The sequence below is a fragment of the Orbicella franksi genome, chromosome 11 (genome assembly GCF_964199315.1).
Source record: "Orbicella franksi chromosome 11, jaOrbFran1.1, whole genome shotgun sequence".
Classification (NCBI taxonomy): Eukaryota; Metazoa; Cnidaria; class Anthozoa; order Scleractinia; family Merulinidae; genus Orbicella; species Orbicella franksi.
This window is the reverse complement of record NC_138155.1, coordinates 22941039-22953999: the sequence shown is the minus strand read 5'-3', so window position 1 is coordinate 22953999 and position 12961 is coordinate 22941039. Positions and strand designations below refer to the sequence as shown.

General features: G+C 40.8%; 2 protein-coding genes across 2 annotated transcripts in view; both read left to right on the top strand.

The window, feature by feature from the left end:
- LOC145503022 (uncharacterized) overlaps positions 1-12961 on the top strand; it is a 33020-nt gene that overhangs the window by 10211 nt on the left and 9848 nt on the right. The window lies entirely within an intron of this gene.
- LOC145503020 (uncharacterized) lies at positions 526-12359 on the top strand. The gene is made up of 8 exons (XM_081482445.1): positions 526-1100; positions 2899-3131; positions 3939-4059; positions 4140-4225; positions 8484-8572; positions 8962-9001; positions 9435-9528; positions 10178-12359. The coding sequence occupies exons 1-8, from the start codon at positions 779-781 to the stop codon at positions 10909-10911; spliced, it is 1719 nt and encodes a 572-aa protein (XP_081338571.1). The 5' UTR covers positions 526-778; the 3' UTR covers positions 10912-12359.

Sequence of the window (12961 nt, the reverse complement as noted above, 5' to 3'; positions counted from 1 at the left end):
CAACCTGGTTCCCAGAGTCTCACTTCTGGCGGCTGCACTTAGAAAAGAGAAATCCTGGGATTGAGGTCGAGTGTTGTTCGGGAATCTTCGCCATGCAATCGTATCTGAGCTTGAAGCAGACGTTTCATAGAGAAATTACAGAATTCAACTCTTTCTAAAAAATCTACGTAGTATAGAATGTTATTATTGCAATTAAAATATGTAAGTGACTAGGATTGAGTCATTTCGAAGAATTGTGAAACAGACACATTGCTTTCATACTTGCGGGTTTTGACTGATCTATTGTTCTTTACATCGTGCACGACGAGCTTCATCTAGCTAAACTGAATCACTGCAAAAAAATTCTCCATGCTGTATTGAACACTGAGAGATTTTAAAGAAAAGAATTACCGACTGAAACAAAGTTCAACCAGGTATAATCATTATCAGTAGAAAAATCTTAGTCTTGCCTTGTTACGAACCTTAGGAAGTAAATTTCCAGTTTCGAAAATGGATCGAAAGTAGCTGAAATTATTCATAAGGGACAAAGCGTATTGCTGAAGCGTGACAAAGGGGACAATGACAGTACTGTTTCGAACCCAGAATTGTCGCTTACTTTCGACTGGGAGGGAAGACGTGTCAAGATTCATCCTGTGAACTTGTACGAACAAGCCGGAGCAACATCTGGAAGCTGACTTTTCTGCTCGCTACAGCTTCACTAGTTCTGGATTATTCGGAACTATTCAGGTCGGAAGGCTCTTGTATTTTAAAATATATGCTTGTGCGCTGGTGACATATCATGAAGATATCACAGGCGAAGGTCTTGATAATAATTTTATTTTACATCGACACTACTCTCCAAGAATCTATCGAAATTATCAGGACTCTAGAAGGAAAAAACTGGACAGATGGCGTGGATTCGTTTCACATGCCTCATTCAGTTTGTTACCAAGAAAGTACTGGATGTAGAAATTACTGCAATACATCCTATAGCACAGATGAAACAGAAAATGACGATCGTTGCTTGTGCTCCTGTACATGTTCCAAAAAGTTCTCTACAGTAACTTATTTCAAGAACAAATGGAGATGCCTGAAAAATCAAGAGGTGCGAAAACACCTCGGTGAGTATTTTGTTTTCCATTTTTTATCATGATGGTAGATGGATGATATTCATCATCTGATGGTCATGTAATAACGATGAAAATGAAATTTTTGCTTCAGCAAGCGTAAGACTGAAATTCAGTCACAGAGGAATTAAAGGTTTCTGTTTTTTCGCTGGATAGTTTTCAGGTGCCTCCTAGGTCTTGTTGGTTCACCATTTAGACATCGTTGAATTCATCACCGATAAGTATCGGGCCGCTTATATTTTCTTTGGTATTTCTTGACCCGGAAGTTGAAATGGAAACGCGCGGTAGTAAGACTCGATAACGGTTTCGAACTTTTCAAAATCGAGATCTCAAGCTTCTTTACGATTAAGACTTGGCGAAAGATTTCGAATATTAGAAGTGATTTTCCTACTTAAATGCATGTGAGCGTGCGTGTTCCAAATTGTCAGTTTGATGACTCATTGAGCTCATAGTTACTGCAAGTGTACTCCAGGGTTCTTTATGATCATATTGAGCAGATTTTCACATGACTGGCTAGGGAGAAAAGTTTTGAATAAATTCGGGTTTTACACAAATTTTTCTTGATTAAAAGCTTGATGCGGACTGCACTGTTTGCTCAAAGTCGTCCAATCTACTTCTGAAATATTTCATAAGGAATGGACTGCAGAACAAACCTTAATTGTGTTTAAAACCGAAGAGGATAATGATCCAAATAATTACAGGCTCTGGTGAATGTGCTTCCCATCAAGTATGTCATTGAAAACAGACTTGCCCCACACTGGAGTCAAAAACTTTTGATTACGGAAGCGTAGAATAGAGATTATGTATAACAGGGCTGTACGGGTGGCGTGCGTCATAAGATGTGGTGAATCAATGATCTGCTTGAACAATATAACTCTCTCGGTAAGAAAATAACATGTCTGAGTGAAGACTTTGCAGGATTTGTCCATGTTCTGGGATTTCTTGGCCTCTTTGCAAAATAATATTTCAAGGAAATTCCTGAAAATAGTTCAGTCTATCATTTGTCTTGGTCGTCAGTTTTCCCGATGATAATTTAAAACAGTTTGTTTGTCCAGAAATATAATTGGTCCAGAAATGGCCAATTAATCTTGTGACTCGGATTTTGTTTACGTGGACAGCCCAGGCTAGGGGCGGATACCCACTTTTATCCTCCAGTTTGTTCATCTCCGCAACGCTCAAATGAACATTATCCGCGGAAGAACTGGGTACCATGCCTATAAATTACTTGAGAAGGACTAAGACTCGATATCGGGCATCAAACCCTTATTTTCTGTCCCCCTTAATTATTATAAGTTGTTTATACTTAGACAACTAACATTTAGATGATTTTACTTGACTTGTGTATAGTTTCATTTATTATAAATGGTGGTCATCCGACAGGTTTGGCTCTATAGCTATTTTGGGTTATCAACTACGGTTATATATTATAATTAACAATCATTCCACGAGCGTGCGTTGGATATGAGATGATAGATAGCCAACGAGGTGCGGAGCGCCGAGTTGGCTTTCAGCGGTTTTCAATTTGACGTCGAAATTAATCAGGCAATGACTTTGGTTTTGGTTTTACTGCGGTTTGTGATTGGATGAGTAGTCTAATTGGTAAGTATGGTCTGGTTTTTGTTTAAGGACACTCAATTGAAAACCACTCTATCCAACAAGCGCGGGTGATAACAATTTCATTACAGTCTCTTGTGCGCTGGGTTTATAAATAGGCGTCGCTCTCGGCATAATTATTATTTTGTAAAATTACAGTACAACTTGAAACGTTGTCTCTCTTCCATGCCATTATTAGGCTGTGAGTTGAATGCGACCTTGTTTGGTGGCGAAAAAAGGAAACACCGATTACGCACGCTTAACACTTCTAAGGGGAGGAAAACGAAGCTCAAAAATCGTTTGAGCAACTGCACAATAAACTCCAGTTCTTCGTGGTACATCGGATGTCTTGATGACAGGATTCCTCTTGGTCTTCATACCAAAATGTTTCTTCTCCAACGGCGTGCTAAACGGAATGCATACTTTATAGAGGTGAGAACTGTGCTAGTTCTTGTTGCTCTGTAAGACTTTTACTGTTGATATTCGCCACTAGTCATTCTAAATGAGGACTGTCATGTTAAGACTGGTTTTCGCTAGCGCATAAGCATAAGCACATGCGCAGTGAGGAATTGTTAAGTATCGCCGTTTGTCAGGACATCGTCCTAACACTGAGTCGCTGACGATACTGCTGAGTCTACCTATTTTGTTTGTACCTATGGTTATGAGCGAGTAAAATGCATTACGTGTGGCATGTTATTTATTCAAATAAATGGGTTATTTCATTTATTATACGGCCAATATTATTCAAGGGGTCAGTTATTTCCCCTCAATGTCCACAGGCCGATTACGGGCCTGGAAAACAAAGCAAAAAAAAAAAAAAAAAAAATGTAATAAATTCGTTTTCGCTCGGTCGATACGGCAGGGTCTCGGTTTGGAATTTTCCCGTACAGACCTCACTCTCGGCTAATAAGTAGTTAGTAACTACATGCAGCTCAACTTGAAGAAGTGCTAAAGGAGCTAGCTACTTCACGATCGTGCATCTTGAAAAATACTGCCTTATTTTTTGCGTGTTTGTCTTTTGGAATCCTTCTTAATCTCCATCGGTCGCATCGATTCATTACTTTCTTGCTGTTTTACCAGCTCGTTAATTATTTGGACTATTTTGTAGAGCAATTTTCATCGGTCGAGAATGACATTAATTAATAGGCAACATGGTTTCAAAGAGATTAGGAAAAATAACACTCCTCAATGCGATCTTCTGATCCAAAATATACTTAATACTTTTTTCTACCGAAACAGGTCCATAAGCTAATTGATCCCATTCTCCGAGGAAAGGTCATCAATCTGGGCATCACGTGCAAGCCGCGGACCAGTATCGCGGAAGGCTGTCTGTTATTCAAACTAGAAGGAAGCTTTACATGTATGTATCCTGTGATTTAATACATACAGTTGCATGAAAGGTTGTTTGGGAATTTTAAAATTATCTCGTTCCATTGGCAGGTCCTGTAGTTACATCAACTCAGACCATCTTTTCCTCATCGATAAATCCTACTACTTCATCTGTAGCAGTAACACCTCTGTCTACGGTGAGTGCGGCATTACCCCGACATTGTTACAAGTTAAGAAAGCAACATGCCCCAAACATTAGTGCCAATCACGTGGTCAAGGCTTGAGCCCTGACCGGGTTCGTTCACAATTGTTTGGTTACATTGACTTTACGTTCACGTTTCAAGATACTTCTTTTCACGTGGGAAAGTACAAATGGGTAGTTATACTAACAAATTGTTTATTGTATAGCCTATTAGAGATCTTGCGAGGATTAGGAGGGGCGGGGGGTATAACCTGTGCTGATCTAGTATTCCATCGGCGATGGGAAGTGGTACATGCAATGGCGCCCGTAGCCATTTCATGTTACATAAATCAAAGTGATACGTACACAATCTGACAATCATGATAATCTGGCATTTCCTGGCGATCGTTATTTCATAAAATGGAAATTAAAAAAGAATATTCAGTTTTTCGCAAGTCATTTGACCTCACCGCTCTGGTCGTCATTCATGCATTGATATAACAAATGTTAAATCGTTTTATTATGTAGACACGGGTGTTTCGCTGGAAAATACGCCACTCATAAAATTTATACGAAACCACATCCGAGACCCTGGTGGCGTATTTTCCATATCCTCACTAGTGAAGATATCGATGACTTCACTGATATCAAGTTTGACCCTTAAACTTAAATTTGTTGTTGTAATAAAGTGTATTATCGTTTGTCTCACGATGTAGTCACTTGAGATGTAGATCGCGACGTTTCGACTGCTTACTGCTAGTCTTCTTCAGGCGATGAGGTCGACTGATTGCACGGTATCATTTATATCACAAAGGTCGGCTGTGATTGGTGCATTTCGATCCTCCTATTGTTCCATTGTTCCGGCGAGTAGCTGTTCCCTCAGTGGTCCGCTGTTGTACCGTTCTCCTGTTGTTGTGTTTTTTGATCGTGGGTATCCATGCTTCAGGAATTTCAATTCCACTATCCCTGTTGATTTTGTTAGGGTGAAGTCTTATGTGAATAGCTTCCTTGACCCTACGTGTGTACCAGTGAGGATCTCGATCAATAAATTTGACCTCATTCCAGATAGGATAGTGGCCGGTCTCGTGGGTGTGTTCAGAAACGGCGGAGGTCTGGGTATGGGCGAGTCGTATATCCCTGTCGTGTTCTTTGACCCTCTCCTGCATAGATCTCCCTGTTTCCCCGATGTAGACTTTGCCGCACTCGCAGGGAATCCTGTAGACAACACCATCTTGTTTAGCCGGGTTGACGGTGTCCTTTGGTCGCACTAAGTGTGACCGAAGTGTCGTGTCGGACTTAAAGACGGTGCGAATGCCTTGTTGTTCTAGGCAGCGGCGGAGAGACTCCGAAACTCCTTGGACATAAGGTAAAACGGCGGTGGATTTGAATTCCGCGACAGGCTCTCTTCTTGGGGCTGTTCGTGCCTTTGTGATCTTCTGTACAAAAGAGGAGGGATATCCGTTAGAAACAAGTACAGATGGCAGATGTTTCTTCTCTCCAGCGATTACTGATGGTTTGGTGACGAGACGTTTAGCCCGGTCGTACAGAGACTTCGCAATACCGCGCTTTACTGACTGAGGGTGGTGTGAATCATACGCTAGGTACTGATCAGTATGTGTTGGTTTCCTGTAGACACTGGTGGTAAGGCGGCCATCAGGTTCTCTGTAAACTGACGTGTCGAGAAAGGCGATCTTGTTGTTGTTCTCGATCTCCATGGTGAAACGGATTGATGGTTGTTGACTGTTCAGGTGTTGCAGGAAGACGTCAACTCTATCCCGATCCAGGATGGTGAAAGTATCATCTACGTAGCGTTTCCAGATCTTAGGCTTGCAAGGTGCGGACTCTATTGCTTGTTCTTCAAATATCTCCATGTAGAGATTAGCAATAACCGCGGATACAGGGCTCCCCATGGCTGTGCCGTCTCGTTGTTCGTAAATCGATCCGTTGTACTGGAAGTACGTAGATCTTAATACGAAATTCAAGAGGTCCGCGATTTGAACTGGTGTAAGTGTAGTGCGGTCAGCCAGGCCTGCGTCGTTCTCCATTTTTTGTAGCGCGGCTTGTACGGCGCCCTCGATCGGTACGTTGGTAAACAGTGACTCTACGTCGAAAGACACCATGATCTCGTGGTCCTGGATCTCTTCACTGGCGATGGTGGAGGCGAAGTCAGTTGAGTTCTTCACTGTGAAGTTCGAGTTACCTGCAAGAGGAGATAATACGTTAGCCAAGAAAGCAGACAGGTCGTATGCAAAGGTGTTGACACACGACACAATTGGCCTAAGCGGTGTGTCGGCCTTGTGGATCTTCGGCAAACCATAGATCCTAGGTGGTTGTTTGTGTCGGGGTCTGATCTTATTATTGCATCCACCACGATGAATAACAACAACCTTTTCCTCGACATTTGTTGTTGTGTTATCGAAACATTTTCGAATCTTCCTCGAAAGTCCTCGGCAATCTTCGGTTATCTTCAGAAATCTTCGGAAAGTGGTCGGAAATCTTCGAAAAATCTTCATAAACGTCGTTATCAGTAAGTCTTTATAATGAACAAAATAATACATGGTTCCTTGTAGATATGGAATACCTCTTCTCGTGTTCAACGTAATATCTCGTTCGTTGCAGTTATATTCTGTTTTGGAAAAGCCATATATATTATCGTGGAAATCCACGATATGGGTATTATTTCCATCAACAAAACAATGACAAAACAATTGAAGTGAACGAAGTCCAAGACTTTTGTTTTTATGGTGGCTCTGAAAAGAGCCGTTTTGAATGGCTCCAGGGTCGCTCCACAAAGAGCCTTTTTAAAATTTTCTCGAACTTTTCGTACAAAGGAGAACTAACTGTTTCTTTTATAGCGGAGCACCGGCGGCCCGAAGGGCCGCCAAGCGAAGCCCCATACTCATATAGGAAAGAAAGTAAACCCATGAGTTGATTTTCTCATGGTTATCATGGCTAGCGGTATTGCTCGTGGGCGCGTACGCGCGACGACGGCGGAGTTGCCCAACATGGCGGCCATAGTCCAAATAATAGGTTGACAGACATGCAGCCTTGGTTTACCTTGTACTTTTTTGATATTGGACATCCATGTTATGATCAACTGACACCTGTCAAAACAAGGTATACGCTGACCAGTATCAGGTGACCATATCGCGGGCTCAAGTTTACAGCTCCTCGAGGGCACGTGTTATTTTTAAAGTTGACCGCTGACTAAGTGCTGGTTATCGATTGGATCGCGGGCTCATATTAGGTTAACTCGTTGGAAACAGGGCAGGATTGATAAATTAATAAAGATGGTGAATTTTAAGCTCGGTAATGAAATGTTAAGGTGAATTAATCAACGTGACACGTGCGTGGGACAAAGAAAAATTCTGAGTCCCCGACAGGAATCGAACCCATGACCTCCGGAACACCGGCGGGCGCTCTATCCACTGAGCAACGAGAACTCACGGAGAGCGAGGCCATTTAACTGAGCGCCTGCCCGGTGTTCGGGAGGTCATGAGTTCGATTCCTGTCTGGGACTCAAAATTTTTCTTTGTCCCATGCTCGTGTCATGTTGATTAATTCACCTTAACAGGGCAGGATTGTTCGGAAGCCGGTTAACGCTAACCCAGGATTAAAAGTTAACCGAATTATAAGTTTTTCTTCTATACAAGTGTTTTTTGCTGTTTTGTTTTGTGTACAGGGTGATTATTAAAACACAAAACAGAAGGCCAAACAATATACAGAAAACCTCACCGCAAAGTTACAAAACTCAAATCAAAATTCTACCTTTTCCTGGGTTAGCTTAACCGGGCTTTGAACAACCCGGCCCAGGAGCTACGCTTTTAGGCTGGCCTAAATCTATATATTGTTTCTGATTTTACTAGTCTGTCGATAAAGGTAAATAGAGTATGCGAGGTTTCAAAATAACTATTTTTGGAATGATAACAGTTTCATTAGACGTCTGTCGGAATTATGAACGTTTTTGTTTTTACTGCGATTTGACTGCGTTTGAACAACACTCTTTCGGACATTGGGTAACTTTTTTCGGGCAATGAGGTCACCGCTCCTACCCCCAAGTCCGAAGGTGTCCGTATTTGTGTGTGTATTTGTGTGGGGCTAAATAGTTTAAAGCTGCTCTTCAATAATGTTGCGCATGCCTTTAAAGTGGTCTCTTCAAACTAGTTTTTGTAGGGCTTTTATTCTGTTTCATGTTCTCAGGCCAGCTTAGGAGGAAAACAGAGGAATGACACGTTAATAAAGTTCTTATGTTTATTATTATCTTATCCTCTCAGCTAGGAATCATAGCGGGAGTGACTGTTTCCGCGGCATTTGTGTTGTTACTAGTTGCTGTAGTTTTTATCTGTCGACGTCGCAGATCAAGGTAACCATTTGATAAAAGTTTAGGGCCTCGTGTGAACGCGGCTGACTGGCCTGAATAACACGAGAACAAGAATTTTTTAAGATATAAATCCCGTTATGTTTGTGGCACGACCATGTATTTATCTTAAAGAAGTTTCCCATACCTGCACGAAATTTGCTGCAGAGGGAAACTGTACGCCTTCTCAGTGACAATTTTTCATAGGACATAAACAAGACGAGTCCGAGGATTGTTAACCTTGTTGAAAACTAAGTTTGGGTTTATTACAATGCCAAGACAAAGGATTTTGCGCTATTTCAGAGTCATAGGCATGTGGTTTGGGGCTCACGGCGACCAGCTGGGCTTTTATTTTCGCCTTTTAATTCATTGACACGATTATTTATTACTCACAGAAAGAACACTCATACAAGTACCTCTGATCAAACCAACCAGGTAAATAAGTGAGTTTAAGTTTGACTTGGTCTATCAAATTCTAGCACCCCCTAGACGATTAAAATAAAAATTTTAGTCAGGATCGTGATGGTAATAGCTAACCAATTCAGGATTACATGTTCTTCCGATGTGCATGTGCATCATCCGGGAACATGCGATTACCTCGTTGGACACCTCGTAGCAGACTTCTTCCTCCAACTGGGAGCAAAGAGTCTAGGAAAAAGATTGGGATGTATATCAATTTTTTTATAGTTTCCAACCTCTAATTTTCTTCTTTGTCAAAAAGCAGGATGTCTTAATGAACTGCGAGTTTCAATCCCTAGCCTAAAAGGGTTCACCATTCTTGATGGGTCAGTGCTGAAATTGTTTGATTGCATTATTTTCTAAATTGTTTTATGATATTTTTGTTATTGCATTGAAATTGTTTTATTAGGATACATGTACAGTGTCAAGGAATGCGAAGACGAACTCAGAGTTGGAGCTGGAGGAAAATGACGGTTACGAAACCTGCGAGGAGCCATTAACATGTAGGCCGATACATTTAATAGGCTGGTTACAAATCAACTATATCTGTTACTTCTTTCCCTTCCTCTTTTGGCTGGAAAACCGGGCAGCGCCTCCTAATATCAAGAACTAAGCTTATACATGTGGTAAAGCACCGTTAAGTTCTCCCTTGTGAACAGCATTTACCCAATAGCATACTTTGGGCGTGGCTCAGTCTCTCTAAATAATATCGTATTTTAGCATTTTATTGTAAATAATATATTTTTAGCATTCTAATTATTTTAAGCTGAGGGCCCCAAGTTTATCAGTGGCTTGGGTTGCTGTCGCGGGTCACCCTCATTAAATAAAGTCTTTCACTTCACTTCACTTCACTCTCGAGGTCGTTATTGCAGTCGTCATGCAGTTCTACTCCAAGCACTGCGTGACTCTAATAGCCGCTATTATGAAGGAGACAGGGACTGGTGAAATGAAAGGGGGCGAGGGGGGGGGGGGGGGTCAAGCATCAACATCAATAAATCAATAAGGTTCCCTGCAGGTCAGTGAGGATTGCAGTGAACTACACCTTTGTAAAATGGTCTTTTAATTAATCGCTCGATACTTTTTACGTAATTATTGTACCTCTATTATATTTACAGACAGTGATATTAATTTATGCTGTGACATCCTTCTCAGCAATTAATGCTTCTAGGTATGGAGTACCTCAGCAGCAGGTTTTACAAAGACCATTATGCAACCAAAAGACCATCTCGTCAGAGGGAAACTCTCATTCAGACGGTGCATACGCTGAGGTTGATATCCCAGAGGGACACCATATCTGTGGGCATGGAAACGTACAGGAACCAGTTTACAACGTTCTCCAAGATCCTAAAATAATGTTCCAAAATTATGGCTCTGGTATAGACCAACCTTTGTATTATACCTTGGAGGGCCTATCAGTTAAGGACTCAGGCGAGTCTGTTAATAATGGCCCTAGTGATCCAGAACCAGTGCACAACGTCCTCGAAGACCCTGAAGTAATGTTCCAAAATTATGGCTCTGGTATCGACCAACCTATGTACTATGCTTTGGAGGACCTATCAGTTAAGGACTCAGAGGAGTTTGTTAATAATGGCCCTACTGAACCACAACCAGTCTACAACGTTCTGGACGAACCTTACACAAAAGGCGCAGAAGAACCTGCGTGTCATGGCAATGCAACTGTTGAAGGTCCAGTTCACAACACCCTGGAGGAACCTAATCATTATGCTGGTTATTCATGCAAAAATGAGCCAGTTTATAAAGTCCTCGAGGCGTCTGGTCTTATTGATGCCAAAACGACTGATGGTTATAACCCAGCAAGTTTTCAAGACCCAGAATATAACGTTCTAGAAGGCCCAGAGCCAGATGAATCAAGTGACGATGGCTAGCTTGTATTGAAACAGCTCTGGGATTCAAGTAGCTAATACTAAAAGAACATGACACGAGAGAGAATTCTTAACATTTTAATTTACTTAAAAAATAGTACAACTTTCATCTATGTTGTGCAATGACTTAAGTCAAAAGAACTATACTACAATATACTGCCATCATGGATAGATAATCTTTATTTATCCACGGTACAAACTTCGTCAACTTTAAAAAATACCTAATACTAATATAATGAAAAACATTTAAATAAAAAGCTGCTCTCCACGAATGCCGTGCCTTACAGTTCTTCTTTGAGTAGTCGTTTGAATTGCCCAAGGGACTCTGCTTCCCTTAAGTTACAAGGAAGACTGTTCCAAAGAATTTCGCCACTACGGCTGAAGCTATTTTTTGTAATAGTTTGTGAGCGGTAATGGAACATTGAGTTTATTCTCAGAGTCCCTTAGGTTATACTGCCATCGTATTCATTATAAAACACTAAAGAGGTAATAGTAAACAGCTGAAGAGTCTAGGGTGGGTCTATATTGAAAAACAATCCTAGGCTTATTGCAAACAATGAATGTATAGATACTGTACATGTGCATAGTTAAATATTTCAGGATGCATGTGCCATTACTAAACATAGGGAACCTGAAGAACGCTTTGATTTCGGTGTGCAGTCAAGTCTTTCTTAACGGACACCTTTATAAGACAGACACCTGGTGACGTTCCCGTCATTTCTCAGTCATTTTAATGTAACAAAATTGTCTATAAAACGGACATATCTCGAAGGCAGAAAACGCGCACTTTGAAACCTCAACGGACTCTTCAGAAGTGCTTTAAAAGAGAAAAATTATTCAAAACGGAAATGTAGATGCTGAATGTTACAGCAAATTATGATTTTCTACGTAATACGTATTTATAAATCAAAGATCAATTTATGAACCAAAAAATAAAACTGATTAACTATAGTATCATGCCAAGAGAAAGGGAAACAAACGTAAGATAGGTAACATTTTACTCCTGTTGTGATATGAGAAACGAAACCGTTTTAATGAAACTGTACTTATTTTCAGTCAGCCGAGGTACGTATAAAATTAACGAGTTTCGTTCCATTGAACTAAAATGTCTCTTGCTGTGAGATGATTTAGCTCTGGGTGTACTGTTACAATTAAGTGCATGTATTTTGTTCCTCTGCATATCGGCAGGAAGGAATTGAATTTTAACCAGTATAAGTTTCTTTGAAGGGTCAATTCTATTCTAAATATTGCGATTTCACAAACCAAATGACAGAAATAAAATATCCTTTATGAAATGTTATGTGTGCTCAGTTTTTGTTGGGCTGCAGCCAAAACTTAAGCCGGATCACGTTCCTTGGAAAATGAAAACCTTTAATTTTGGAATATTTGTGGACATAACATTCACACTTGAAAGATTGAAAACGATGACTCACTCACTCTCTTCACAGAAACGGAAATTTTCCCGGAAAACGCTCTCCAACATAGAGACTTTTTAAAAGACCCTTGAAAATGTCGTCATTCCATTTGAACAGCGAAATCAGACTTTTTAGAAAAGTTTATTTTCCCATCCCTTTGACTGATCCCGAAAGAAAGATAAAAGTAAGCGGAGTGGCCGTGGGTGGAAGTCCTCAAGATAGGTTTCAGTGGTTTCAGACCTTAAACTGCTGCTTATAAGCTCTGGGTTAAGACAACTTCGTAAGGGGTTTTGGATGGACTTATAAACCGAAGATTGCCTACAGCAAAGTTGATCGAAATTCATAAACTGATTTTTAATTGAGCTTTTTAGTTTTTCATTTTAGTCGTTTAACCAAACCCAGAGCAATCGTATTTAGCCAATCACGACAAATAGAGCTTACGAGATGATTCAGTCGGAATTCGTCATACAGCCAGTGACAGACGTCAGAGAAGGCAGACATCAAAACCGCCGGCGGTACTCTCTAGATTTTTCGCTAGGGGTGTGCCACTGGGACTCTGAAACCCTTACCCCATACTAGACCATGATCACCTTGATTTTGAAATCCTATTCTAGACTAGGCACCAAAAACCCCTACCC

What these genes read in the sequence shown, in the direction of transcription:
- LOC145503020 (XM_081482445.1), top strand. Translation starts at nt 779, where the DNA reads ATGAAGATATCACAGGCGAAGGTCTTGATAATAATTTTATTTTACATC. An exon ending in GGAATGCATACTTTATAGAG is followed by an intron (nt 3,132 to 3,938) that starts GTGAGAACTGTG and finishes CTACCGAAACAG; the next exon opens with GTCCATAAGCTAATTGATCC. An exon ending in CTGCGAGGAGCCATTAACAT is followed by an intron (nt 9,529 to 10,177) that starts GTAGGCCGATAC and finishes CATCCTTCTCAG; the next exon opens with CAATTAATGCTTCTAGGTAT.